The sequence below is a fragment of the Pelophylax lessonae genome (assembly GCF_965119305.1).
Source record: "Pelophylax lessonae genome assembly, chromosome: 3".
NCBI classification, from domain to species: Eukaryota; Metazoa; Chordata; class Amphibia; order Anura; family Ranidae; genus Pelophylax; species Pelophylax lessonae.
The window spans coordinates 160,309,257-160,331,610 of record NC_138770.1 but is presented as its reverse complement, the minus strand read 5'-3'; the positions used below and the strand labels follow the sequence as shown (position 1 = coordinate 160,331,610).

General features: G+C 42.8%; 1 protein-coding gene across 2 annotated transcripts in view; it reads right to left on the bottom strand.

The window, feature by feature from the left end:
• PXDN (peroxidasin) overlaps positions 1-22,354 on the bottom strand; it is a 292,748-nt gene that overhangs the window by 59,048 nt on the left and 211,346 nt on the right. For both annotated transcript variants that reach the window (XM_082249023.1, XM_082249024.1), the window contains 4 exons: positions 15,782-15,899; positions 9,973-10,142; positions 6,068-6,340; positions 1,447-1,563 (listed from right to left, as the gene is read on the bottom strand). In XM_082249023.1, the coding sequence (XP_082105149.1) occupies positions 1,447-1,563; positions 6,068-6,340; positions 9,973-10,142; positions 15,782-15,899 (678 nt within the window). The remainder of the gene's footprint in view (positions 1-1,446; positions 1,564-6,067; positions 6,341-9,972; positions 10,143-15,781; positions 15,900-22,354) is intronic.

Genomic DNA, 22,354 nt, shown 5'->3' with positions numbered 1-22,354 from the left:
AAGTATTTAGAATTGTATCTACGGCAAATATTGTTTTTAGTTTTAGATAGCATAGGAAATGGTTATCAACTCTGTCAATCAAGGTTCTTTCTTTATTGTGTGTCTCTGCTGGGGAGCCTCGCCCTCTCTATTTGGAAGACCATTGAAAGTGAAGGTAAATCCAAAAATGTGACATTTCCCTCACTTTGGAGAGGATTAATTTATCACAGTACTACCATGGGCTGTTCATCTGAATGCTCAGTGGCATATAGGGTATGTGTGGTTGATGGATTTGTATTCCAGTTCTCCCATAGATAAGCCCCATTATAACATCAGCCCTATCAGAACCACTTTATTGGCACAACAACGCCAGTGTGGTGGGGGTGACCAAATCAGATGCTCCGACATGAAACTGAGAACTAAAGGCTCTTGCACACAGGCATTGAAAATAGGCGGTTGGGTCTGCTTCCTGACGGCCTATTAACACCGCTCAAAATTGTTAAAATAGGGAGCAAATGGAGGTGTTCATACTGCAGCGTTAGCATTGCCATGCAACAAAATGAACGCTGTCTGCAGAGTTTGGCAGGAGTTGATTCATCACAGCTACTTCTATTCACTTCTATTGAAATGCACCACAATTGCACCATAAATGCACTGTAAACATACCTAAGAGTCAAAAGTGACCATTTCCAATTAATGTCTTGAACAAATTAAAAAAACACATCTCCCAGAGTGCTTGAGGTGCGTTGCCTGACACAACCAACATGAATGCCTGTGCAATGCAACCACAATGCCTATTAACGCTATAGGTGTATTAATGCTGCTGTAGAATTCAATGCCTTTTATAAGGAGCCCTAATAATGGTAGCACAATCACCTTTATCTCAGCTTCAGAAAGATAGTATTTGGGAAGCACTATGGGGCTGTCTGTGCAAGTTCCAATTAATGAATAAATAGAAATAATATAGTAGTACCTTACTAGTGGAAATAACATCATTTTCCAAAGCATTTTTCCATATTTACTGAAAATGAAAAATCTCACAATGTGCCACAATGTAAGGACCCATAACATGCATCATTCCAATCCAAGCAGTCACAAAGCAGCTTGTGTGCACTTCTGTGTAATGAAAAAGCTGTTCTTTCCTTTCTGTGGGGGGTATCATTTTTTTTTTTCACTAAGGTTAAATAAGGCCCAAGAAGTTTGTGGTGTCTGGGATTTAGCGCACATGTGTAATCCACTACTTAATCTCTTTTTGATAACTTACTGGTGTTTTAAAAAAGACAGGAAAAGCCTCAAAGCAGTCATAACACTATTAATCTAAATAGCACTGTAATGTCTTGGCCTAAGTTAAGGGTCTCACTGTTGTTAAGCTGTTTGTGGCTTCCTGATGAGGACGAGCAGAAAAAAATTACTTCTTGGACGATGTACTATTGAGTTACATTTAAAATACTGCATGAAGCCTGTTACCTCCTTTGGTCCAAGCAATTACTGGCTGTGGATTTCCTTGAGCTTCACAATGGAAATCCACATTATGCCCTTCAAACACATTCCGGTCTTGTGGAACAACGGTGAACTGAGGAACAGCTGAAAAGAAAAACAAAAATGTACATAATGTGTGCAGGCCTTTCTTATTGCTCTGCCTTATTTCTACTATATAGTTCATAAAAAGTTAAAGTTGAGGCACCAGAATTAAGTTACAGTTCAGTAGAGAAATGCTAAATATCTACATTAAAATATCAGGTTACATGATCCTTCTGTCTTGCTTGTATTTCAAAAGATTCAGCCAAAAAAAAGGTGTTGTGGCTGAGGCTCAATATTGAAACATCTGATGTAGTTATGACACTGGGGGGATATTTGCTTTGCTAAGTACTCAGTGAGCATGATGCATGAACTACAATGCTGTCAACCTCTATGATAGCACCACACAAATTGAAATTGATGCGCCACACCAATGCGAAGAGGTCCAGATGCAACTTTATTCTGAAAAAAGTCAGGGGGATAATCTAAAAAGTAGTCAACCTGTTTGAAGAGTCCAAGGACGCCCCCTTCATCAGGGCTTGATTTACAACAATGTGAAAAAATTGATGAACTTGAACTTTAAAGGATAAGTTCACCTTTACAAAAAAAATAATAAATGCACATTTTTTGAGGGTAAAAAAAAATGGGATTTTTGACTTACCGTAAAATCCATTTCTCTGATGTTCATTGACGGACACAGCTCTTGATCTTCATAACCATTGGGTTATACTGCCCCCTACAGGAGTAGGACACTAGGCAGAAAAAGAATCTGGCTACGCCTATGGGAACTCCTAGGGGTATATGCCCTCTCCCTGCTATAGGTCCTCAGTTTTGAGCTAAGGTCTGCACGCGCTCGCTGGCCAGAATGGGGTAACCACTGGATCTAGATTATCCAGTCCGTCACCTAGTCCAACAGTTGAACTCACAGGAAAAAAACAAAGGAAAAAAATTCTATCTAAAAAAATTTGCCAGGACCAGAGATCCCAGCAAGGAACTAGGTCCTTACTCCTAACTAGGCAGAAAGAAAAACTGAGTACTTATAGCAGGGAGAGGGAGTATACCCCTTGGGACTGCCAATAGGTGTAGCCAGATTATTTTTCTGCCTAGTGACTTACTCCTGTAGGGGACAGTATAACCCAATGGTTATGTAGATCAGGAGCTGTGTCCGTCAATGAACGAAAGAGAAATATGCATACATTTTTTTTTTTGGAGCCTGTAATGTATTGCACCAGTGATCAGCAGATCGTAGGTGTAATGCCAGGCTCCTGCAGACTGTCTGTGAAGCTGTCTGCCAGTACCTCCAATAGGTAGGCAGTTACTGAATGACAGGAATCTCAATGAACTACCTAGAGTGCTCATCAGCACCTTACTGTTCATTGAGAACTACAAGTCGTCAACTACAAGGCCTTGCCAGCAACTGGTTTGCAGCCTCTAAGGTATGCCTGTCGATGTCACTGGAGAGTCCTGAATCCAGAAAACAGTCTGTTACATCAATAATATTAGCTGAAGAGCAAGAATTTCTAGAGCTTAAATTGGAGTTTGAATAAAAAACAAAATAAATTTTAAAAAATATACATACGTATATACAGAAGTACAATAGTAAAGAGAAACTGACATTTTCCAAGACTAGTCAAAGCCACAACTTCATGGAATCATAAGCAACCCCCACTTCCCAGGTCCCAACAAAGCCACAAGAAATACCCAGAACACCACTAAACTGATGACCTGTAGGGGCTTTTAAAGCGTCACTTATGGAATATATAGGGTACTGAAGTTTGCGGTCATTAACGGGTAGACACAATTTTAAGGCTTGAGATGTTGGGTATACATTTACTTGGTGCAACCTCATATTTTTTATTTCACCAAAAAAAATGGGTAATTTATTGTGTTTGTGTGCCCTAAAATTAACATTAGTGTATTTTTTACTGAAATTTTGGTTTCTTAGAACTTTTTGCTAAAATCATGTAAAAAATTGGAACAACCACTATTTTATTTTCTGAAATTTTCTTTCAGAAATAATGTTTTGGAGGTTTTATGCAATCTTCAGGGCTGAGATGATTTTATAAACGTGTGCAAAAGATGCAAAACCGGCTTTGGCAGTGAAAGGGTTAAAGTCCAGCCACCATACATACATTGCATTAAGAGGTTGGTGTGATGAAAGCGCACACACAGCACAGTGACCGAGCATTCAATGAAAGCTCTTGGTTAAGGCATCTAATAAGGAGCCAGCAAGGTGGGATTCTAATTACGTGACCTCTGTGAGAGCCAAGCAAAAGCCATGTTGTCTTCTGGGCATTAAAGACCACTAAAAAGGGCAGCTTGGAGGCAGTGGTAAGGGGTTAATATAGAACCTCCACCCCCCCAAATAAATATGTCTTATTTTCAGTTTAAATGCAATTTCCAGGGTGAGTTGGCAACAAAGAGAATTATTATCATCAGTTTAAGCATTGTACTTAGAAGAGCCCCCAGCAAAGAGATTGTTGATCTTCTATAGTGGATAGGATCCAGCTGGCTGACGTGGGAGACTTGATTAAACAGAAATACTTATGGAGGGATATTGATGGAAACAAGACTGCAGCTGGGTCAGCCAGATGACCAGGGACTCAGGACTTTGCAGCTGCTAAACGCAAAGTGTTACACAGTATATATATATATATATATATATATATATATATATATATATATATATATATATATATATAGATAGACGAATCAAGGGCCCCATTATACAGGATCACAACAGACTCCATCACAACATCTGCACTGCCGCAAAAAAATTCAGTGTGTGAATTTTAGAAATGAATTTCATAATCGCCTACACCTGCAAAAATGTGCATCATTCCTCCCAGAGGCTAAACTAGAATTAAAATAAAGCTAGCTTTACTATTTCATTTTCCATCTAATTACTTTTGTTGGCAGATGCTGAAAGCAAACAAACAGAAAAAAATGCATATAAGTAAATAGCAGCAAATCATTAAATAAATAGGACTAAAACAGACAGCAATGCATTGGCCAGAGAAGTGATAAATGCAATGTCACAAATCACACAGCCCATGCTCTGACCAAGCTTTCATAAAGTAAAGCCTCGTACACACGCAACAAATTTCCACCGACCGGTCGCCCGTCTTTTGTCCAGAGTGGTGTCTGTTGGTTGGAATGTGCTCTAGACTGCACACGAATTTTCCCGCACTACAGAATTCTACTTCAGAAGTGATGTCATGTGTTGGATTGCTTTCTTTGTGTTCTTTCATCTCTGAGCATGCCTAGTCTTGCTCATAAGATTTTTCCCCATCGAAATCTGTACTAATGAGATGAAAATCGGACGTGTTTTGACGGTCGACAAAAATTATATAGCCTGCACACCAGGATTTTTTCGGCCGAAAAGTCGTAGTCGGTTGTCGGAAGCACCATACTAACAAGCCGAAAATCGGCAGATCGGTCGTCAGACGAAATTTCCCGGCTGAATTTCTACTCGGGGCTTAAACCTTTTCAAAGGCAGAGATAGCAGCTGCTAATGCTAGACTTATTCAGAAAACGCCGGTTGCTTGGCTGTCATGCTGACTTTGCCACAATTCTTTGAGTCACTGATGCAAAACAGATATGCAGATTAGAAAAGTCAAAGAAAATTCTGCAAACATGAATTGCAACCTTTTTCCCTGCACAGTATGAATGCAAAAAGGCTGAAAGAAATGTTCCCATTGAGTCCTCTTACGCACGGGGGCATCTAGCTGTTGTGCATCCCTCATGGAGTTTTAGTGCACCTGGGAGGAACAGGTGTAACATTCTGCCATGCTGCCTGCAGTCTATGGCAAGCTGCAGATGGATGGGCCTGAATGGTGTACTTAAGGCCCGTACACACGTACCGATTGTTGGCCGAAAATGTTCGGCCGATTTTCGGCTTGTTAGTATGATGCTTCCGACAGCGCACTTTCGGCCGAAAAGAATCTGTCTTGCAAGCATGAAAATTTTTGTATGCCGACACCAGAACGCCCAATTGTTCGCCAGTCAGTACAGAATTCGGCCGACAGACAGCAGATTTGCAAGACTGGGCATGCTCAGAAAAGAAAAAACACAGGGAAAGTTAACCATTACATGACATCACTTCTGCAGTCGGCGGACAAAATTCTTGTGCAGTCTTTTGTACTTTTCAACAGACACCGACAGCCTTGGACAAAAGACGGCCGATCGTTCGGCCGACGATCGGTACGTGTGTACGGGGCTTTAGTGGTACACGTTCGTGGCCCTATGCATTCAGGGACAAATGCCCAGAATGCAAAAGACCACATTCCTAATGAGAAGAAACCTATTAGACATCTGTCCCCCACCTGTGCAAAGTGCGACAGACTCATGTAATGGTCAGTCAGCTATAAATTATTCTGTTGTAAAATTGCTTCTTGAATTTGTTGCATGTGTCAGAAATAGCAAGAAAACATTTGCATGGCTTTTATGAATTTGATTCAGGACTTTCTAATGTGCCCATAATGCCAGAAAAGTGTTGCAAATGATTTAATAATCTGCCCCTATTGTAGTAATAATAATTAGAAAAGAGCATAATACACTGCATACATACCTTGGACTATAATGTAAGCTGTGGAGTGAATAGTGTCTACAGTGTTTGAGGCAAAACATGCGTACTCTCCAGCATCCTCCTGGTTCACATCCTGGATATACAGTCCTCCAGAGGGTGTGATGTTAATACGAGGGTCACTTGGCAGTGGGGTCCTGTCTCCTCTGGTCCATGTGATCCTTGGTAGTGGCTGGCCTGTTGCGCTACATTCCAAAGTAATGCTTTCACCAATCAGAACTTCTGTGTTTTGGGGCTGAATCACAAAACTGGGCCTGGCTGTTTCAGAAACAAAGTCAAAAGACCACAATTTTACAAAAGATCACAGATTTTTCACAGCCATGCTTAATCAAACTTGTTCATAGAATTAATTCCTATTGATAATAACGAACTGGCATTCCATTGGGGAATTGACAGACTGCTCAGAAAAATCTCACTCCCCATCAATCTCCTCAGTGCCATTGGATGCTCCTTTCCATCTCATTCTAAACAGATTGACTGCAGCTTAACGCTGAATGTGGCTGCTTTCTTCTTTAACTCTTTTAGCTCTCCATGAGTCCTATTATGTATGAAAATATGGACATGGTCCCAAAAGGCAACCATAGACAATCACCACTGCACATAAGGTCAGATTCACATCTTCGAATTGTGGTACCCTTTTGGCTAAGATTACAGTGTTACTAAAACTGTAACCTGCATTCACTATATCTGGTCTCCATCAGTACACAGAACATGGAAAGGCAATCATTTTAGTAAATATAAACTGCTAAAAACATTTTCTCATCAGCAGTATATAGCAAGCCTTGCGACTTGTAGGAGTTTTTCATTCTCCCCTGATCCTCTCTCCGGACAGTGCTAATTGGCCCTGTGCTGATCACATGCATTCTCCCACGAAAAAATAAAAACTCTTTAGCAATACACACCAAACTGAGCATGTGGAATCAAGCAAATGTGATGTCCTCTCAAAATAACTCATCACACAGCCATTAATGTCTAAAATGTTGGCAATAAAAGTGAGTACACCCCTAAGTGAAAATGTCCAAATTGGGCCCAAAGTGTCAATATTTTGTGTGGCCACCATTATTTCCCAGCACTGACTTAACCCTCTTGGGTTCACCAGAGCTTCACAGGTTGCCAATTGAGTACTCTTCTACTCCACAATGACAACATCAGGGAGCTGGTGGATGTTGGAGACCTTGCACTCCTCCATCCCTTCCATTTGAGGATGCCCCACAGATGCTCAATAGGGTTTAGGTCTGGAGATATGCTTGGCCAGTCCATCACCTTTTACCCTCAGCTTCTTCAGCAAGGCAGTGGTCATCCTGGAGGTGTGTTTGGGTTCATTATGTTGGAATACTGCCCTGCAGCCCAGTCCCAGAAGGGAGGGGATCATGCTCTGCTTCAGTATGTTACAGTATATGTTGACATTTGTGGTTCCCTTAGACCCCGTTCACACTGGGGTGACCTGTCAGGCGACCTGGTCGCCTGACAGGTCGCCTTCCATAGAGAAGCTGTGGACCCGTTCTAATAGGAGCGACACAAGTCGCTCCGACTTAGAAAAAGGATCCGGAGCTTCTTTGGGGCGACCCGGAGCGACCTGCATAGACTTCAATGAAATGAAGTCCGTGCCGGCCACTCCGAGGTCACGGTGCGAGCAGCGCACCGCGACTTCACAGGTCGCCCCGGGAAGTAGCGTCGCCCCAGTGTGAACGGGGCCTTAATGAACTGTTGTTCCCCAGTGGCGGCAGCACTCATGCAGCCCCAGATCATGATACTCCCACCACCATGCCTGACTGTAGGCAAGACACACTTGTCTTTGTACTCCTCACCTGGTTGCCGCCACACATTTTTAACACCATCTGAACCAAATACATTTATCTTGGTCCTATCAGACTATGGTTCCAGTAATCCATGTCCTTAATCTGCTCGCCTTCAGCAAACTTTTTTCGGGCTTTCTTGTGCATAATCTTTGGAAGAAACTTCCTTCTGGGATGACAGCCATGCAGACCAATTTAATGCAGTGTTCGGCGTATGGTCTGAGCACTGACAGGCTGACCCCCCACCCCTTCAACCTCTGCAGCAATGCTGGCAGCACTCATATGTCTATTTCCCAAAGACAACCTCTGGATATGACGCTGAGCATATGCTGAGTGGAACCTATCCTGTTAAACTGCTGTATGGTCTTGGCCACAGTGCTGGAGCTCAGTTTCAGGGTCTTGGCAAACTTCTTATAGCCTAGGCCGTCTTTATGTAGAGCAATAATTCTTTTTTTCAGATCCCCAGAGAGTTCTTTGCAGTGAGGTGCCATGTTGAACATCCAGTGACCAGTATGAGAGTGAGAGCGATAACACCACATTTAGCACACCTGTTCCCCATTCACACCTGAGACCTTGTAACACTATGACACCGGGGAGAAGAAATGGCTAATTGGTCCCAATTTGGACATTTTCACTTAGGGGTGTACTCACTTTTGTTGCCAGCGGTTTAGACATTAATGGCTGTGTGTTGAGTTATTTTGAGCGGACAGCACATTTACAGTGTTATACAAGCTGTACACTCACTACTTTACATTGTAGCAAAGTGTAATTTCTTCTGTGTTGTCACCTGAAAAGATATAGTAAAATATTTACAAAAATGTGAGGGGTGTACTCACTTTTGTGAGATACTGTAAGATTACAGTAAGTGTACTATCTGCTATTATAAGTTTTTGGGGACAGAATGCTGTTGTCCCTTTGAGCATGGGGGTGCCATTTAGTAATTCCTGCTGTAACAAGGTGGGTATGGTGTGAGAGATCCTATTCTCCCAGGTTGAATCTGCTCTGGTGCACCAGGCTTGTCTCTGATTTCATGCAGGTTTTCCCTAAGTGCAAATGCTTTTCTGGTAGGAATGGAGCTGCTCTTGTCTGGCAAGGGGCTGGGATGGCAGAGAGACTATGGTATCAATGCCCCCAGGGAGTGGCGACCAAGGAGTGCTCTTAGATTCACTGTGGGTTTGGGACCCCATTGTGATAAGGAGCACTAGGACACCTAGTCTTTTTTCTGCTGTCACTTTTCTATGTTTCTAGAATACCACAGCTTATTTTTTCTGCCCTACGCCTCAAGGGCTAAGCCTTTTGATCAAGACTTGGGCAATTTCTGTTTCTAGGCCACAAGGTCTAGCTATTTATTTTTTTCTTCTCGTTTGTCAGTGCACTTATTTGTTTGTGTCTTTTACTCACAGGGTGTTAGGGGATAGGTAGGTCTTCTGGCATAGTCTAGGGGGTAGATGTGTAGCCCTTATCTTCCTTCCTCCCCTGCCTTAGAGTGCCTTACCCCTGTCAGGAGCCTCAGGGTGGGTCAGGAAAAGGTCCCTCCTCTTTAGGAAAGAACTATATTACACACCCTAATTTTTTGGTTCACTATGTAATTTAGTTTTTGGGGAAAAAAATGCAATGCATGTGAACACACAAAGCACAGTGTGACGTTTTGTAGTTCCATTCATTTTGTGCACATCCTCAATGCACCACAAAAGACCTTCTTTTCAGCATACCACAATTCACAGAATCCACAGATGTATACCATCTGTGAGTTGGGGTGCACTGCATTGATGCAAAATATGCTTAGAAGCATAATACTTGTCAATTATGATCAATTAGGCCTTAGTGCATGGAAATGAGAATCTGGTTAGGTGCCATCAATAATACAGATTGTCTTTTAGTCACACAGTCATCATTAAAGTACATGTAAACCCTATTTAAATGCCATTAGGAATTTGCAAAACCACTGTGTATCACGAACAAGTGCCATTTTTTTTAAATAAAACATTTATTTTTTCACTTTTGTCATCCTTTGTTATATTTTAGCACTGCTGATTTCTATGAGTAACCTGATTATTATCATGAAGTTTTATGGTAAATAAAAAAATAACTTACTTGGCGTTCCATAATATCTAAGAGTGACCTCATGAGTCTTCACCTCTCCAGCCACATTTTTTGCCATACACTGATAGATGCCTTGGTCAGCCTCTTGGGTATTTTGGATCATCAATGTGCCATCTTCCAGGAGATTCAGTCGGGCATCATCTTTCATGCTCAGTTCATTTCTACACAGATAAGGCCAAAACACATTTACTGTGCGTAGAAGAGAATGAATAATAATACACAAAAGACTATGCTGGGGTCCAGTTCAAAGGATATGGGGTATGAAAGGTTATGACATGTTCTGAGACTCCTTGGGTCCTGGTGCAGGCTTGTCCAGTCGGGATCCATTAGGTAACTAAAGAGCACTTTTATTTTTGCCTACATGCATAAGTATAGACAATTATCTAATCAGCGGACCATGTTGCAGCAATGAGTGCAAAAAATCATGCAGATACAGTAAGACTCCATTCACACTTGAGCATAGTGATTTACTGGCGTTTTTTTTTTTTCAAGTGGTTGTAAAGTCAGTTTTTTTTTATCTTAATCCATTCTATGCATTAAGATAAAAAGCCTTCAGTGTGCAGAAGCCCCCCTAATACTTACCTAAGCCCTCTCTCAATTCAGCGATATCCACATATGCCAGGGACCCGAGAAGAGGAGGATCTTGGCTGCTCTGTGCAAAACCATTCCACAGAGCAGATATGTATAATTGGAAAAAAAATGAGACTTTAGAATTGTTTTAGCTGTTTTTTGGAGCTTTTTACAAGCATTTTTAAAGCATTTTAGAAGCATATTTCAAGCGTTTTACAGCTTCAAGCATTTCTGTTTAGACAATAGAAAGCTCTAGGGGGAGGAAATTAGGGGTGGAGAGCCGCTGTTTGAGCAGAAAACGAGCAACAAAACACTTGTAAAACGCTCAAGTTTTTACGCGTTTCTATTGAAGTCTATGGGGCCAAAAACGGCTGTAATCTGCCAAAAAGAGGCCCATGTACTTCTTTAAACGATATGAGTTTTGCTTCAGGCGACAGAACACTCAGATGTAAACAGGGGCCATAGAAATGATTGGGATTTGGCTTGTTGAGTGTTTTAGAGCTACAATCTTCAAGCAGAAAATCGCTAAGGTGTAAACAGGGCCGAATTGTTCGCACAAAACACCAGGGTGGGGAAAACAGTGATCTCAGCGATTGTTGGCATGATTGTTACTGCCCAACAGGCTGGTTTGAGTAATTTTGTAACTGCTGGTCTCCTAGGATTTTCATACACAACAGTCTCTAGAGTTTACTCTATGGAGTGAAAAACAAAAAAATCCAGTGAGTGGCAGTTGTGTGCACAGAAACACCTTGTTGATGAGAGAGGTCCAAGAAGAATAGCTGTGGTAACTGACTTAAAGTGGTTCTATAGGCTGAAGGTTTTTTTCCTTCATGCATTCTATGCATTAAGGTAAAACGCTTTCAGCACCTTCTAATACTTACCTGAGCCTAATCAAGACCCAGCGCTGGGCAAAGGAGACTTGGCTTCCCAGGTCTCCCTGCTCATTGGCTGAGATACACCCAATGGCTCCTGCTGCTGTAAATCACAGCCAGTGAGGAGGGAGCAGGGGGCGCACTGAGCCACGCTCTATGCATCCCCATAGACACACAAAGGTGGATCGGGAGTGAGCACGCATGAGTGCCCCAGAGCAAGTGGCTTGCTCTGGCAGGACTTGGGTAGCGGGAGGGGCAAGAAGTGCCGGTGGAGGACCTGAGAAGAGGAGGATAGGGGCTTCTCTGTGCAAAACAATTAAACAGAGCAGGTAAGTATAACATGTTTGTTATTTAATGAAAAAAAATTGTAACCTTTATAATCACTTTCATCATTCTCCTCAAGCAACAAAGATTATGTACAGTGTTAGCCAGGATTTAATACTAAGGTAGAGAAGGCAAACATTTTCAAACTGATACCTTTTTGAGGCTAACTGAAAATATACAAAAGTACAAGCTTTAGGAGTTTTAACACTCCTTCTTCAGGTGTCACTGATCAAATGCCTGAAGAAGCTTAAAAGTCTGAAAGTTTCTTTTTAGAATTATGGTGAGCAGAAATGAATCTCAGAATGCACAATCTCAGAGTGCACAATGCACAATTGAATCTTCAGGGGGGTTGGCTACAACAAGAGAAGAACATGTTGGACTCCACTTCTGCCAAGAACAGAACGCGGAGGCTGGTCTGAAAAATCTGGATTTATGCTGTGGCGCACAGATATATTGCCATGATCCAATTCCAAAAGAACACCTTTGGGATGTAGCAGAATGGGAGATTTGCAGAATGAATGTGCAGCTGATAAATCTGCATGATGCAATCTTGTCAACATGGACCAAAATCTCAAAGGAATGTTTGTGGGATGTGGAATCCATGCCATGCAAAACTGAAGCTGTTCTGAAGGCAAAGTGAGACCCTGCCCAGTATTAGTATAATTAGGCTCTTTAATGTTGGAAGCCATTACTTTCTTCTTAAATTATCTTGACTTTTTTATATATCTGTCTGAAGTTATCTTTATGTGAATTCTTTTTCTGTGAGCACAGTAAACACTGCCCAGCTATCCATGATTATCAAAAAAATAACTTTTACACCAAGCAACACCATCTCCTCTAGGGACATGCTTAAATAAAGACAAAAACTCAGTCAACTGAAACTGAGCATGCAGGAAACTAAGCCATAAAGTACCTCTTCCTCAAGGCAATGTGACATAACCTTGCTGTATGATTCAAGCATTGCTGTTTCTGATCAGTATGCTTCATTGAATAAAGATTAAAGTGGTTCTAAAGCCTCAACATTTTTTACCTTAATGCATTCCCTTCATTAAGGTAAAAATGTTCCAGTGGTTGTATTGGCCTATAACCCCCCTTTATACTTACGGGTCTCGATCCAGCGCTTAGCCCATCTGGAGTGGCTCTTTCCTCTCTTTCTGATCACAGAGGCAGCAGAAGGACCCATTGGCTTCTGCAGCTGTCAATCAAATCCTGTGAGCAGAGATCAGGGGGATGAGGCTGAGCCATACTGTGTGTGTCAATTGACACACACAGCCCGGCTCAGGATCAAGCCCACAGGACTACCCCCATAGCAAGAGGCTTGCTATGGGAGTACACAAAGAAAAGGAGGGGCCAAGATCGCCTGCGGGGGACACCAGAAGAGGAGGTTTGGGGCTTTCTGTGCAATACCATTGTAAAGAGCAGGCAAGTATAACATGTTTATTTTGTAATTTAAAAAAAGGTACCTTTGCAAATGCTTTAACGTATACGTCAAGAAAATAAGGTACACTTACCTGCAGCACTGAGAATATTACCTTTCAGTAAATTTTGGAAATGTTATATGGGCTAAAAGAAACTCTTGACATGCCATATTCACTTCCAACATTATTGTGGAAGAACTAAAAACGGATTTGGGATTTCTCCAAGCAGCAAAGCAAAAGAAGTCTGCACCTCTCACACTTATAAATATAAATCAGAAGCACCCCTAACCTGCTTCTTCCACAGTTTGTTGGACCAGTGGTGATCAAAGAACTCAAATTAAACTTTACTGTTGCACTGTTATATCACAGAATTCACCTGCAGCTGAAGAAGTAATCTGTGAGTGCAGCGCCTGGTTCAGGAATACCTGGAAGCTGCAAGAGAGGATGGAATACTCCATAACAACACAAAAGAGGGCTGAAAGAAGTGTATTTCCCCCTTTTTTGCAACTCACAAAGCATAAATTAGTTGGAAAAAAAAAAAAACAGTTCTTAAAGAAGTTTAAAGATTTTTTTTTTTTTTTTTTTTAAATAAAATAATAAACATGTTATACCCACCAGCTCTGTGTAATAATTTTGCACAGAGTGGCCCCTTTCTGGGGTCCCCCACTGGCGCTCTCTTCTCTACACCTCCTTTTCTGTGTGTGCTTCCATAGCAAGCTGTGTACTATGGGGGCACGTGTGTGGGACCGCTCTCAAGTCGGGCTGTGTGCGTTCATAGATACACACAACTGCCCCGCTCCACACTCCCTCCCCACAGGATTTGACTGACAGTAGCAAAAGCAAGGAAAGCAAGAAATGCATTAGGGTAAAATATTTTTAACTTAACAACTACTTTAAGAGTAAGTATGAAGGCATTTATTTATAATTGTAATCTCTAAAATTTCATAACAGTTTTAAAGCTCAACTCAAAAAATGACCCTTGCAGTGGGCACCCGGGCGACCAGTCCTCTACAGCTTCCCTTATAAGCTGCACTGGCCTGGGGGAGCATGCTACATACAATGCAGGACTAATATTCTTGCATTGTATGCGAGGACACAGAGGAAAAGCCCACAGCCTGAAGCATCAGGAAGACGAGAGCACCAGAACAAGGAATACAGTAAATAATACATTCTCTTTCTTTAATCCCTAGAGTTAATGAACATGTAATCCTTGCAGTGCAGGTGGTCCACTGCAAGTGTTTGGACTTTAACATATGTCACAGCGTGCTCACACACAATCATGATGCTCTCTGTGTTTTGCATGTGTGAAAACTTTGTAGAATTCCTGCCAGAAATGGTGCCAGGATATCACTTCCTTTTACAGGAAAAGAAGGACACAGTACCACTTAAATGGCAAGCAATGTTGTCGCCCCTTCCTCAGATACTGAGGCCTGCACAGTCAAGTGATGTGTAGCTACCGTGACTAAAGACTTACCCCCTCTGGGAATGCCAGAAAACATCCTGTCAAATGAAGTTATGTAAACTGCTTATTGGCTTTAGCAGCACCTTTCAGTGGGGAAAACATGCTGTATGAACTTCAATTTAAGATATTATCAAGTTGATTGAGTTTTAGAATTAGCCTTTACATCCACTTTATATGATTTAGGTGCAAAATAACCTGTTCCATGTACTTGCCTTTTACAGTAAAAAAAAAAATAAGACGCTTAGGTTACAAAGTTTTATCACTGCCTGTATAAGTGTCCAGGGATTGTTTGAAGACAGGAAGTTTTGGATAAAGCGGCAGATACTAATGAGACGAGCAGTGTCCATGAATATTTAAAAGTAACTGTGACATATATGGCCATAATCCGCAATGTATACAAATAAAAAAGAAAAAAAACAAAGAATATCCGACTGTGCGGGCCAGAAAAAGGAGCATACATAAATGTAATAAAATGTAAACGTTTATTTAGATCAAGCTTAAAAAATTAAAGGTGCTAGCGCATCCATTTGTATAAAAAACACCATAAAGCAGTTGCATAGAAAATTGTAACCAAATGATGAGCACTATATATGTTGGGTCTTCCAATGCTGACACGTTTCACCAATTGCTTCATCAGGGCTGCAAAGACCACAAAGTACTCATCTCTAATGGCAACCGCACACAAACTCTCTGGGTGGGTGCCAGGGGCCTCAAAGAGACTTTAAATGAGGGGCAACACCTCTCCCATACTATCATCCATTTGATCAAAATCCAAAGCAATGTAATTGGTGCGTCTGTATATAGGTAGATATATCCAAATAGAAGTAGGGATAGCCTATATTAGAGGTATCAGATCTTTCAAATCTGTCTGTTTCCACACATATGCTGGTATAAAGCCTTAGAAGCAAATGCTGAGCAACCTTGCTATTGTGTCTCTCAGATAGACTGCAAGCACTGGCAGTCATAAACAGATTTTATATATAGGTCAATTAATTCAAACTCGAATGTACACACACCTATCCAGTATACGCACTGTATATGGTTGTTCCTAGCCTCAGTGACCATGAATGACCAGTACAACACACAGAGGAATGTTCTAAAGAGACATATGACTTGGCAACAACACTGCCATTTTTTTTTTTTTGTTAACATACTTGTTTCGGAGCCAGATGATCTCCGGCTTGGGGTTGCCTTCAGCTCGACAAGTGAAGTACACAGTGTTCCCAAAGGTGACATCCACATCTTGAGGCTCTGATGTAATCCTTGGCCGCTCTGTAAATGGAAGTCATTTTAGGCCAAATTTAATAAAGAGTAGCTATTTCTGAGAAAAAGAATTAAAAGAAATGTACATGCTTGTTGGACAGAATACAAGCTCCTCTTCTCAGCATTCTGCATGGCACACAGGGGTGATAAAGTGGTTCTAGCATTAAGAAGAACCAAGACAGCTTAACAGATATCTGCCTGGAGCTCAGCTGTAATGCACATAACGATTATGTGCACTTACGCGCGCCTTCATGGATTTTGATAGGACTTCCAAGATGTGTTATTGACAATTAGGAAGAAACACAGCCTTACATATTTACTAGACCCAGTGCCCATGAGCTTTATGTGTAAGGCATCATAGACTCCATTAAACATTCTTTAAGTGCATGTATTTATGTGTCTTCAGCGAACACATCTGCCTTACAGAAAACATCTGCAGCTGACGAATAGAAATAGAGCCTAATATGAGCTGACAGATATTCTGCATCAAGCAGAATAGATGACAGACCTACTATTATCAAGAGAATATCCTTATGCTTAATATCCCTATGCTAACAAGCAGCCAGAGACGTGAAGAGGGTGAGGATGAAGTGTTTGCTCGGTGCATAGTTCGAAAACCTATATGCAGTTTAGCGTCAAAGTGCAAATTAAATTTAGTCTCCCTGGAGAAGAGACACTTAGGAGGAGATATGAAAGCGATATACAAATATCTCAATAGTGATCCCAGCGTAGGCAAAAAACTATTCATTCTCATGGAGTGTAGAAAGACACAGAGCCACTCACACAATTAGATTGGAGGAGAAGCCTTAACCTTAAGCTGCGTAGGGGGTTTTTCACTGTCAGTATAAGGATGTAGAACTCTCTTCCACAATTGGTGGTGTCGGCAGGAAGCATTGAGTTTTAAAAAGACTCTTGGACGTGCATCTTAGTGAACACAATATACAGGGATATGGTAAATTATTATCAACATGAACACACACCAATTACCAATTAGGTTGGACTGGATGGACTAGTGTCTTTATTCAACCTTACCAACTATGAAACTATGAAAAGAGAAGTGTCCAGTACAGAACACTTAAAGACCCTCTGCAAATGGGCACAGTAATAGGCTCTGTCTGCCTTCTCTACCAATTTTCTCTGGGAGAAAATAAAAAAACAGAAAAGGTATTTACTATGTAGCCCACCCTGATCCCCAAGGCACATGAGGTTGGCAGGACCTTGGGGTCTATTCCTCACCAATGGACTAATGCAAACAGATAGGCACCAGTTACTTTCCAGAGCAAATAAAGAGTTTAATGACGCTCACTTAACACTCCTTGGAGATGGCTATGGCATCCATGCACTTGGCAAATTCTAGATCAGGGACAAAAAGTACATACAACCTGCCCAGATATGGGACCTAAGCCAACTTGGCATTTTGTGAACTCAGCTACTGGCTGGGTTATACTATTTCAGCTACAGACTTCTTGGTTAGAAGCACCAAACCAAAGCTTGCAATAGGCAGTTTGAATCTCAGCTGGTTCAACAGGCACTGCCCAAGATTCAAATAATGTGTGGGCAGGCTAAATGTACCAAAACTGATCGATCAATCAATTTGGGTACAACCAGCCTTCCGGATTTTACATGTGACTATTGCTACGGCTGTTAAAGCCACTAGCAATAATCACTGTGTCCTCCTGGCAGGGGCAGCCTCCCCCGCCAACAATGGCTTTGCAGGAGGGAATCCCCTGTCAACACTGACTGTGTTGATGGGGGTATCGAGGTTGCAGGAAAGAAATTTGCTCCATTTATGGCCAACATTTGGCACGTTTGTACTGGGCTTAAGCTTATGCCTAGCTTCTCAGGTTCCCCGATTAGGCTGGGTTTCACCCATGGTGCTTCGATTCCTTGCTCAGGATACCCGGCCTTGAGCCTAGGCCTCTATCCAGACACATGGTTGCTCTTTTCAGGCAGCAGTTCTAAGAGAATCAGACCTACATCTGCACTCCTTCCCCAGGCAAATGGTTCAGGAAAAGGCTGATTTGCCAAATCACTCCTGACTATTTATACCGTCTCCTAGCCTGCACTACTGGTAAAAAAAAACCTCCAAGTGGATTGCCAGGGAGATATAAATATTCATAACTTGGATTGGTGCAGCCTCCCACACTATTACAAGGACACTCTCCAGCAGCAGTCAAAAGCAAAAAATAACTAGGGCCCGGGAAAGACCAAGAATGCTGAACTTTTAATCAGGCTTAGGCTGAATACAGGCTAGCAAACACTAATTTTAAATTGACACTCCTGACTAAGTCATGGTGGCTACAACTATTTGCAGATTTCGGATGCTTTTCAGCTGCTGTCCTGCTCTGGTCAAACAGTATAATGCTTTGCCGCCTTCTTTTCTTAAGGCAAAAATGGCAGAGAGGTGGAATGACATTTAACCTAGTTTCTTCACTGCTCATGCTTCCTAATGTACTCAATACATATAGGTAAATCTCCTTTACTGTTGTGGCCAACTAAAATGTTGGAAGAAGAAGTGATGAAAAATCTCTTCAGGGTGTCACAAACTGCAAAAAATACAGTTTTTGTTCAGCATAATAAAGAACAGCAAGAAATAATGTCTTGTCTTCCTGAACTGATGACAACCATTCCCCTAATTTCACATACTGCTGCCAGAGGGAAAGAAGGGAGATTAAATCTTCCAAACAAAGCCATGTACAGCAAAAACTAGATTTTAGTAAGAACTTACCGTAACATCCTTTTCTCTGAAGTTCATCGACAGACGCAGCTCTGCTCAATCATAGACTATAGGGTTATGATCCTCCCACTAGAGATAGGCACTAGGCGGAAAAAAGACCATGCCTATAGGGGCTGTCCCAGCAAGCATAGCCCCTCAGGCTCTGCTATACTCAAACAGTTGTGTTACAAGCAGTGACAGAAAAAGACCCCATAACTCAAAAGTAGAGGGGTGGGTGCTGCGTCTGTCGATGAACTTCAGAGAAAAGGATTTTACGGTAAGTTCTTACAAAAATCCAGTTTTCTCTATTGTTCATCAACAGACACAGCTCTGCTTAATCATAGACTATAGGGATGTCCCAAAGCAGTAAAACAAAAACCTGAATGCCCCAATGGCCAAATGTAGCCAACCAGGTAAAACAGAGCTCAACCAGAAACAAAAGGAGCTTCCCCGGAACAAAGAACCCTCAAAGAGAAACCAAAAAAAGAGGGTTCTCTCTTAAACTGCAGCCTGTGAAACCTTGCAGCCAAAAGAAGCATCCGCTGATGTCAGCACATCTACCCTGTAGAATTTTGTAAAGGTATGCACAGACAACCAAGTTGCCGCCTTGCAAACTTGTAGCACTGACGCCCGATGGCGAAAAGCCCAGGAGACACTCGGCGCTCTTGTAGAATGCGCCTTTACTCGAAAAGGAGGAATCTGACCCTTCAGTGAATAGGCCTGTACCACCGTCTCTCTGATCCCATCTGGAAATGGTTGCAGCAGATGCAGCCAGTCCCTTATGAGGTCCACCCGCAAGGACAAAAAGAGGGTCAGATTTTCTGAAGGATGCAGTGATCTCTAAGTGAACCCTGATAGCCCGGACCACATCAAAAGAATGTAAAGCATACTCCTTAGGATGCTGAGGTTTAGGGCAAAGGGAAGGCAGTACAATGTCTTCATTTAAATGAAAATCAGAAACCACCTTAGGAAGGAAAGACTGATTAGGTCGAAGTACCACCTTATATCTGTGAATCACAAGATAAGGTGAGCGGCAAGACAAAGCCACCAATTCAGATATTGCTGGCAGATACTGCGGGCAGAAGTGATCGCCACCAAGAAGGCAATCTTCTAAGACAAAGCAAGCAGCAAAATCTCACAAATTTTCTCAAAAGAGGGCTTTTGAAGAACAGACAGCACCAAATTGAGATCCCATGGCTGTAACGGGGATCGCCGTGGAGGCACCAAATGGCGCACACCTTGAATAAACGTCCGGATAAGGGTGTGCGTGGTTAATGGGCGTTGAAAATAGATAGCCAAAGCCGAAACTTGGCCTTTGATAGTACCCAGGGCCAACCGCTTTTCAACCCCTTCTGTAGAAAAGCCAAAACCCTGGTGATAGAAAACAAGCTAGGGTGCACTTTCAGCGACTCACACCATGAAATGTACGATTTCCATGTGCGATGATAGATCTTTCCAGAAGTCGACTTCCTAGCCTTCAAGAGAGTGGGGATTACAGACTCAGAGACCATTATCTCTCGACACCTGACTTTTTAACGGCCATGTCGTTATAGCCAGCGACTGTAAATCAGGATGGAAGATCGGACCTTGAAACAACAGATCTTCCTTGAGAGGAAGCCTCCAATGGGTATCGGTGGCCAATCTTATGAGGTCTGCGTACCAAGACCGACGAAGGCCAGTCTGGAGCAACCAGAATGACCGGAACGTTTTCCACCTCTATCCTACGCAAAAGCCACGGCAGAAGTTTCAATGGGGGAAATGCATAAATCAGCCGATACTGACCCATAGGAGCCACCAGTTAGTCTGTGGCATCGGCCAGAGGATCTCGAGACCTGGCTATGAATCTCTGCACCTTCTTGTTGAGGCAGGAGGCAAACAGATGGACCTCGGGGGTCCCTCACCGAACACACAGTACGTGAAACACCTCCGGGTATAGAGACCACTCCCCTTGATCCAACACCTGACAACTCAGGTAATCCGCCTGCCAGTTTTCCACACCTGGAATGTTTACAGCAGAGAGGGCTGGAATAAATCTTTCTGCCCAAGTCAGAATCTCGGCCACCTCCTTGGCCGCCAGGACACTCCTGGTGTCGCCCTGGTGATTGATGTAAGCCACAGCTGTGGCGTTGACTGATTGAACCCGAACTGGACAATCGCGTAGGTGAGTCGTCCAATGACTCAGACAAAGTTTGTCCGAGGGGAGGAAAACCCTTGCAAAGGCTGAATCTAGAGTCAGGCCTAGGTACTCCAGTCTCAGGACTGGAGTCAATGCGGATTTTTTTTAAATTGATGTTCCAACCGAACTCTAGCAGAGTTCGGACAGTGACCTCCAGATTCTCCAACAGAACCGAATGAGAGACCAGTCTCAACAGGAGATTGTCCAGGTATCCTATTACCGCAATCCCCCCTCCAGCGCAGCAATGCTAACACCGGAGCCAGAACCTTGTTAAGCCTGGGAGCGGAGGCGAGACTAAAAGGTAACTCAGCAAATTGATAATGCTGCTCCGCTACCGCAAAGCAAAGAAAACGTACGGATGGACTCCATCGGAAACATTTGTACCTGCATAAAGCGGTTCAGGGCTTTAATATCTAGGATGGGGCGCACCTTGCCTTCTTTTCTGGGCACGGTGAACAGGTTTGAATAAAACCCCTGAAAGCGTTCTGAAGCTGGAATCGGCACACTCACCCCTTGCAACAGCAAGTTGTGTCCAGAGAGGCTCCAAATAGCTTCTCCCCTGTAAAAGGGAGATCAGTAACAGCTTTTTTAGAAGCCTGGTCAGCCGGTCAGCATTTCAGCCATACCAGGCATCTAATAGCAGCCCCCACTGCTGACGTCCTGGCCACCAATAAGGCCAAGTCCAGGGACGTATCACACATGAACACCAGGGCTTGGACCAACTGGTCTAACAGTTCCAGAACCGCAGGTTACTCTTCAGCAACTTCACCTATTTAGTAGCAGTCTGTGCTATTAGAATGTTCACAAAGTTAGCCTTTACCATGTGACCCGTTACCACATGTACATGGCAGGATAAGGATTCCACCCGTCTATCCACGGGATCCGAAAAGGTCAGCAACTCCTCCACCGGCACCAGAGTCACTTTATTCAACCAGGCCCCCGGGGAATCCACCTTCGGTGGTACAGCCCACCTGGTATCCACCGCCTCCGCAAAGGGATGTTGTGAAAAATGCTTAGGCACCACCAGCATGTGCTTAATGCGTCACCATTGTTCATCCACAATAGAGTGGATGAACGATGACAGGACAAGGGAATACTTTACCTGATTCACGATATTTGCGGGAGTACCCGACACTGTGGGTTCATCAGCCATTTTAAGAGTTTCCTGCACAGAATCTATCAAATTTTCCACAAGACGCATTCTCGCGCGACAACGGAGGAGTACAAATCCTCTTCACCATCAGAATGTGAAGACACCGACCCCTCAGGGTGGCCTGCGTCTGCAGCAAACATATCGGTGTCAGAATCTAAAGATCCTACAGATGGAGGGGAGGATGGAGGACGTTTGTGGCTAGCAGCACCAGAACTTCACTTTTGACATCAGGTTTTGCAGAAAAACCGCAAACTCTGGCTGCAGCTTCGAGCCGCAGGGTCCCGCAGTCATTTCCAGGGGGTCTGCAGGTGATATTTTATCTTGGGACTTTGCAAACAAAAAAAAAATGTATTTTTTTTTTTTTGCACTGTCCCTTTAAGACCGCGAAAAACGCGGTCTACCCGATATTACTGCAGACC